Source organism: Sinocyclocheilus rhinocerous, unplaced genomic scaffold, assembly GCF_001515625.1.
Source record: "Sinocyclocheilus rhinocerous isolate Xijiao unplaced genomic scaffold, SAMN03320098_v1.1 scaffold13330, whole genome shotgun sequence".
NCBI lineage: Eukaryota > Metazoa > Chordata > Actinopteri > Cypriniformes > Cyprinidae > Sinocyclocheilus > Sinocyclocheilus rhinocerous.
This window is the reverse complement of record NW_015623151.1, coordinates 641-7,504: the sequence shown is the minus strand read 5'-3', so window position 1 is coordinate 7,504 and position 6,864 is coordinate 641. Positions and strand designations below refer to the sequence as shown.

The following is a 6,864-nucleotide window of genomic DNA, read 5'->3' as shown; positions in this document are numbered from 1 at the left end:
AATCAGAAGCACATCTCTCTCTCTTTCAACACCACTGTGAGGCCCTTATCCCCTAGAACCCAATGTTCCTTGCAGCTCAGATGTAGAGTTAAATTTTGAATCCACCCAACCATTTACAACACGTTATGCTGAACTGAGGTGGCCGAGTGGTTAAGGCGATGGACTGCTAATTCATTGTGTTCTGCATGCGTGGGATCGTATCCCATCCTCGTCGTTCCTTGCGGTTAACGGTGATTGTTAATCTGCTATACACCTTTGGTGTACCTTCCTTATGTGACACATTCAGTTTAATGAGTGCTCCACTAACAAGCTGATGATCTGAATACGGTGTGTTAAATAATGGAGGCACGCAGGGTGACAAGGTGGCCGATTGGTCAAGTAGATGGATTGCTAGTCCACTGTGCTCTAAACACCACCTTCTGATTCTGCCTTATTCCACCGAAGATAATGCAGCACGAAACATAAAAGGAACCTCTTTTGACAAGAAGATGTTAAGCTTCCAGAGAAGCAGGCAAAAATTGCCAAGGCTGACTGTATTTCAAGTCATCCTGGTGGGGTATTGGGTAAAGTTTTCAACCAGCAATAATCGCGCCTCGGATGTACCTCATAAGCTACGATATTGCCTCTGCGAAAGAATGGCAGAGACGGTCGCGACCTCTCCCGTGCACCCATGCGGACGTGGAACGACAGGGTGGTAACAAGCTTCAAACTGCAGTGTAATCAGTCTTCTGGCACTGATGGCTGCGTGGTGTGTCTACGAATCCAGCTAGCAACATGTACGAGAAGCCTTATTCATTGTTCTCGCTTTAATTAAAAGAAGTGTGAGCGTTGCTTTCCTGAACCCTGCGGGGAGAGAATTATGGGTATCCTGGTAACAAAGGGGTGGAGTTCTAAAGCTCGTGGCCGAGGTCAGGAACGATTCGATTCAACGAGCCCCCAGGGGGGACGGGTAGGGTACAGAAGAGTGCAAGGATACTGCAAACAAGTTCTGAGGGTGGTCCCGTGTCAAATGTGCCTACCTTTTTCTAAACTCATGTGTTCTCTCAATGTTCTTTCCCACAAAGCAGAACAGCACATAAAAGAATCAGAAGCACATCTCTCTCTCTTTCAACACCACTGTGAGGCCCCTATCCCCTAGAACCCAATGTTCCTTGCAGCTCAGTTGTAGAGTTAAATTTTGAATCCACCCAACCATTTACAACACGTTATGCTGAACCTGGTCTCTGTTCTGTCAATGAGTGTGGCTGAAAAGCACGACTTCAGATGGGACGAGGTGGCCGAGTGGTTAAGGCGATGAACTGCTAATCCATTGTGCCATCCTCGTCGCTTTATGTTCCCTAGCATTTGAAGGGGGCCCAGTGCTCCTAAAAAGATATAACAATGGGGACTGCAACAACAGATGCCCACACTGACAAGCACTTGTGTGAGGGGGTCATGAGATAGCAGCAACTTTAGTTTGAAAGAGTTCAAAGACATATCAGTCATAAAGGCTGGACAAAGATGAAACTTTACAGAGAGCACGCAAACAAAAGGACTTTGAAAGTCTATATGTCAACTGTATGCATAAGCTAGTGTACACGTTCAAAAATAAAGTATTCTTTTGGCTTAAAGGTCAACGCCAATGTGCTAAAAGGAGCTGCAGAAAAACCACCACAGTGCAGATTTCAGTCATAAAAGTAAATGCATGATGAGGTGGCCGAGTGGTTAAGGCTATGGACTGCTAATCCATTGTGCTTTGCATCTGTGTTAAATAATGGAAACGTGCAAAGTGACGAGGTGGCCGAGTGGTTAAGGCGATGGTCTGAAAGCTGGTGAACAATAGTCTGTCAAAGGTGGGGAAGAAAGGAAGAAAAAGAGAAGGGGAAGAAGAGAAAGGAGAAATGAAGGAAAGAAAGGGTGAAATTTAACGTTCAAAGAAAGTTCTTCCTTAGCATGTGCGCAGTGATACATTTTCCAGTTTCTTCATGCAGGAAAATCGTGCATTTATATTACACTGTTTCCTATTGCAGGTACTCACCAAGACCGGGGTTCGAATTCAGCTAAAGACAATTTTTGTAATATTGTTAATTTCATTAAATAAATGAAATTTCAAGGTTAATAAAATGTACATATGTACTTTGTTTGATATTCTTTCATGAAAATTATAGTATACCAATGTAAATGTGTTTTGTTGTTATTATTAATTTTTTAGTAGTTGTATTGATATTATTTATTCTGATTAAGCATTTTTTTTAGGTTACATTAATTCAAAACACTTACAAATATGTTATTTCTAATGAAAAAAAAAAGATGCAAAATAGTAATTAATATGCTGAAAAATGTCTTTTTCCTATTGCAGGTGCTCACCAAGACTGGGGTTCGAATCCAGCTAAAGACAACTTTTTGTAATATTGTTAATTTCATTAAATACATGAACTTTCAAGGTTAATAAAATGTACATATGTACTTAGTTTGTTATTCTTTCATGAAAATTAAACTATACCAATGGAAATGTGTTTTGTTGTTATTATTAGTTATTTAGTAGTTGTATTGATATTATTCTGATTAAGCATTTTTTTTAGGTTACATTAATTCAAGACACTTACAAGCATGTTATTTCTAATGAAAAAAAGATGCAAAATAGTAATTAATATGCTGAAAAATGTCTGTGAAAAGAATGACAAAATGCAAATTATCTTTTAATAGACATATGTTCTATTGTTGCAGTGTACTGATTAAATATTGTTATATTAAAGTACAAATAAAAAAGCAATCATTTCTCAATTTGCAGTGTACTGATGAAATATTGTTATATTAAAGCACAAATAAAAAAAGCAATTATTTCTCAATTTTTTTTATTTTACAATTATGCTAACAGAACAGTAATGAATATTAAATTAAATAATAAATAAGTTTTCAAACAACAACTAAAAGGTAAATAAAACAGTGAATATCAACAATAAGTTAAAGTTAAATATGATTTAAAAAACAGTAAATAAAAAGTTAAATATTAAATAATGTTTAAAAAATAACGTTAAAAAATGTTCAACACAAATATTAACAATAGTGAACTATATTTAAACAATTATATACACTACAATAAATAAAAATATGTACATTATTTTGGAACAGTTCTCCGCATTTGCTCAAACCACTGTTCTCTTGTAATAGTCTCAGTCCGTGGGCAGTACACCTTGCCCCTGTACTGGCTATGTCCCGTTGCACTGGTTTTGAACTGTCCGCACTTCTTGCAAGTGTTTGCCTCTACAGTTCTCTTGCAGGGTCTCTTGGGCATGGCTTTTTGGTCGGGGGTGGCGTTGGGCATGGCTTGCGGACTGGCAGCTGGCGCAGCAGGTTGTGAACTGGTGCCCTGCACAACTGTAGGCTGTAACAGTGGCTGTATCATTGGCATCCCCTGTACCAACGGGATTCCCTGAACCATCGGCATCCCCTGAACCATTTGCATTCCCTGGACCATCGGCAGTCTTTGAACCATTTGCAGACCCTGGAATACTGGCACACCCTGAAGCATCGGCACACCCTGGAAACCTGGTGCTGCTGGTATAAGTATGTTGGGTACCATCTGCAGTGATGCTCCAGGTGCTGATGGCGTAACCAACATAGGACTCTGAGCTGGTGCCTTGGGTCTGAGAGGGGGTCGTCCAGTAGAAGTCTGCCTCTGCTTTGCCTGACCTGCTGGGCTCTCTGGTAGCTTGTACTGGTGCTGCTCCCCTGGTTGTTCTGGCTCAGTCCGTGGGCGTTTGGCAGCCTGGAGAGGTTCCTGAGCTTCAGGGAGGGGCTGAGGCAACTGAATGCCCTGAAGCAGCACAGACAGCTCTTGCTTTTTCTGCCTGTTGTTGTACCACTGAATCAGGGTGTTCTGGTTAACCTCCACCAGCTGCATTGAGGTTCCTCCCATCACCAAGCTGTTGCCCAGTACAAGCTGCCTTATCCTTCTGTAGTCTTGGAGGATCAGAGACCATCTCGACAGCGTTCCCTTGCCTTTTCTTTTGGGGCTTGGGTGAATTGTGCAAAGCCTGATGAAAATGGTCTCCACCAGACGGCAACAGTCAGGCCACTGAGCAGGTGCACTGCTTGCACCCAGCACACTTCTGATGGTGCTCTCTACTCCAGGGGTGTGAGTGGGCCTCTTTGGTACTCTGAAGCGTCCACTCAGCAGTCTCTTCTGGTGTCGAGCTGCATACACCAACCGTTGCTTGTCCCGGTCATCCAGGTTCTGCCAAAGTGCAATTATGGCGTTAGCTTCCTGATTGGCCAGGCTGAGGGCTGTGTGACCCCGGAGCTCCACCAGATATTCTGCCAGCCTGTCCACATGTTGATATCCCGGGACATTTTGGTAGTCAACAGCCTATTAAAAAACACAAGCACAAAATATAATTTTTTTCCCATCACATTTGTTTGATGCATAGTTCCATTGATTCGGTTATTTTCACACAATCTGTATAGTACAAAGCACTAACGGAATAAAACTGATTTGACTCGATGCATCTTTGTTGCCTACTAATGACTTTAGTTTAAAATCTGAGCAAAGTCTGGATTTAAAGCAGTAGTAAGAAGTAGATGTTGATCCATCCTTGTTTGAATTATTCTAGTTTATTTGAAAGAAATACAGAGGAGTGGCACTTACCGTCTCTTCATCATCATCCTGACCAGCATCCTCTGGTTCTGAGGGGAGTGGTGAAACAGATGTTTCAGAGGGAACCGGTGAGACAGCAGTCCCTGAGGGTCCAGGTGATGAAGGAGACTGTGTGGGGTCAGGGACCAGTGAAGGGGATGTAGAACCCAGTACAGCCGTGTCACTGCTGGTGACCAGGGTGGAAGAACCCAGTGTCAGTGTGGAGGAGGGTGGTGACAGAACAACCTCTGGATCTGCAATGGTGTGATCCTCGCTGATGTCACAGAAGCCCTCATCTTCCTCTCGCTCCTCCACATTAAGGTCCTCGATGAGTTCTGCCGTCTCTTCAGAGTCTGGGTTCATGTCCTGCAATGCCTGTCCAGTCTGCTGGAACAGATACTGCACTCCAATGAGCTCACCTGGAATAAAAACAAACAGGAATTAAATACAATTGTTGTGTATCATATTTGATACATAAGGCATTTGTTGTAGCTCATATAGTGTAAGTGTGAGAACATGGAGCTCATAGTCGAAGAGAAAAAAAAAATTCAGAGGCCATAAACCTATACTCAGTACAGTAAATGGTCACCAAATATTACTAATAATATCCAAGTTATTCTTTCTAAAAATAACAATTACTTTCTAATAGTAAAGATTTCACAGCAAAATGACATGTGAAGTATGAGGTAGACGTTTGTACAATTATACTGAAAGGCCTTTTACTTGATAGAAAATATCAATCAGATGACAAGAGGGCATGTTTCAAGAAAAAAATTTGATCATGTTGATAATTTAGAGGTCTAAAACACAGATACAGTAGACTTCATAGGCTTAAATATAAAATATCGCCTGAGATTACACAGAAATTGCAAGTTAATTAACAATAATAAATTCTTACCGGTGTAACGTGCAGGAGGACAAAACGTGGGGACCACTTTCCTGCCAAACAGCTTTTCATAATTGCGGTTTACACAGTGAACAAGTTCTCCTGTGTAGCTGCGCAAAGCTGATGGCTCCGATGACAGCGAAGCAGCCTCCCGATCCTGGTTCCACCGGTGTAGACCCTCCAGCAAATAAATCTGAAAGTTCAGACTGTTTGCACTGGTCCCTGTAAACCGACACAACAGTTTTTAGGGAGTGTTAAACACACAAAGACACTTAATGTTCTTTCTTTACATACGCACAGTGTGTGTGACAAAGACGTACCTGGGATGAAACGGTTAAGGTGTAAATGAAAGGATTCAAGAGAAGTGGAGCCTCTGGCACATCTGTATGTCTTCAGAAGCACACCTCCCTTGGTTAAGCTCCCGGTCTCAGTATAGAGCGCAACACCAGGGGGGTCTTGGATACACTTGACGTGCTTCTTCTGGACACTCCAGATGTGCTCCATCCTTTCTCGGTCCAGGAGAGGAACACCCAGGGAGTCATTGCCCTTGCTGCTCAGGAGCTCGGTAAGCAGTCGTTCAAGGTGAAGGATGGTAGTCTCCTCTCCACGGGTCCTCCTCCGGCAATGTAGAGCCAGCTCCTCCCTGGTCAGATGCTTGTTGGCATCGTCATCTGTCAGCGCAGGCCAACCCTGGGACATCAACAGCTCTCTCTTTGCTTTTCGAAGCCCTCCACATTCTCCACATTAAGGTCCTCGATGAGTTCTGCCATCTCTTCAGAGTCTGGTGCAGCGTCTGGATACACCATTTACACAATTTTTTAAATTATATTTAACAAATACTCTGTAACACCCCTCAGTCAACAAACCAACTATGAGGATCTATGGACCCTTCCCCCGAAATGCATCTAATGGCGCTTTTCCACTGCATGGTACAGCACGGTACTGCTCGGTACGGTTCACTTTTGGGGGGGTTTTCCACTGGGTACAGACTTTTCTCTAATTAATTCATAGGAAAACCTTTCTGTGAATGAACACACATCTCCTCAGGACATTGTGTATACCATTACTGTTCTTCTATATTGTCTTTTGAATTGTATACTATTTTGTGTGTGTGTTATGATAGATCACCAGTTAATATAGCCCCACTGATACCATGTTTGGCCTCTTTGAATTTGTCTTCTGATGATCTAAATTAGTGTTTATATTATATGTGGGTACATAGGCAATATATTAGTGTTCTAAGAATCTTTAGTAATTTTGATTCGAGTTCCATATGCAAATTACCATGCTCTCACACAAAGGGTTATAAACTCCCCAATATTTCCAGCCTCCCGCTTGGAATTTCAGCCTTTCTCATTGGACA

At 42.2% G+C, this 6,864-nt stretch overlaps 1 protein-coding gene across 1 annotated transcript; it reads right to left on the bottom strand.

The window, feature by feature from the left end:
• Nucleotides 1-3,097: 3,097 nt before the first annotated feature.
• On the bottom strand, nt 3,098-6,229 carry LOC107736928 (uncharacterized; the record flags this gene model as incomplete). Its single annotated transcript, XM_016548345.1, has 4 exons — nt 3,098-4,348; nt 4,628-5,034; nt 5,514-5,723; nt 5,822-6,229. Coding segments are annotated over 4 exons (2,276 nt in total), but the record flags the coding sequence as incomplete, so codon positions are not given.
• Between the last annotated feature and the right edge of the window lie 635 nt (nt 6,230-6,864).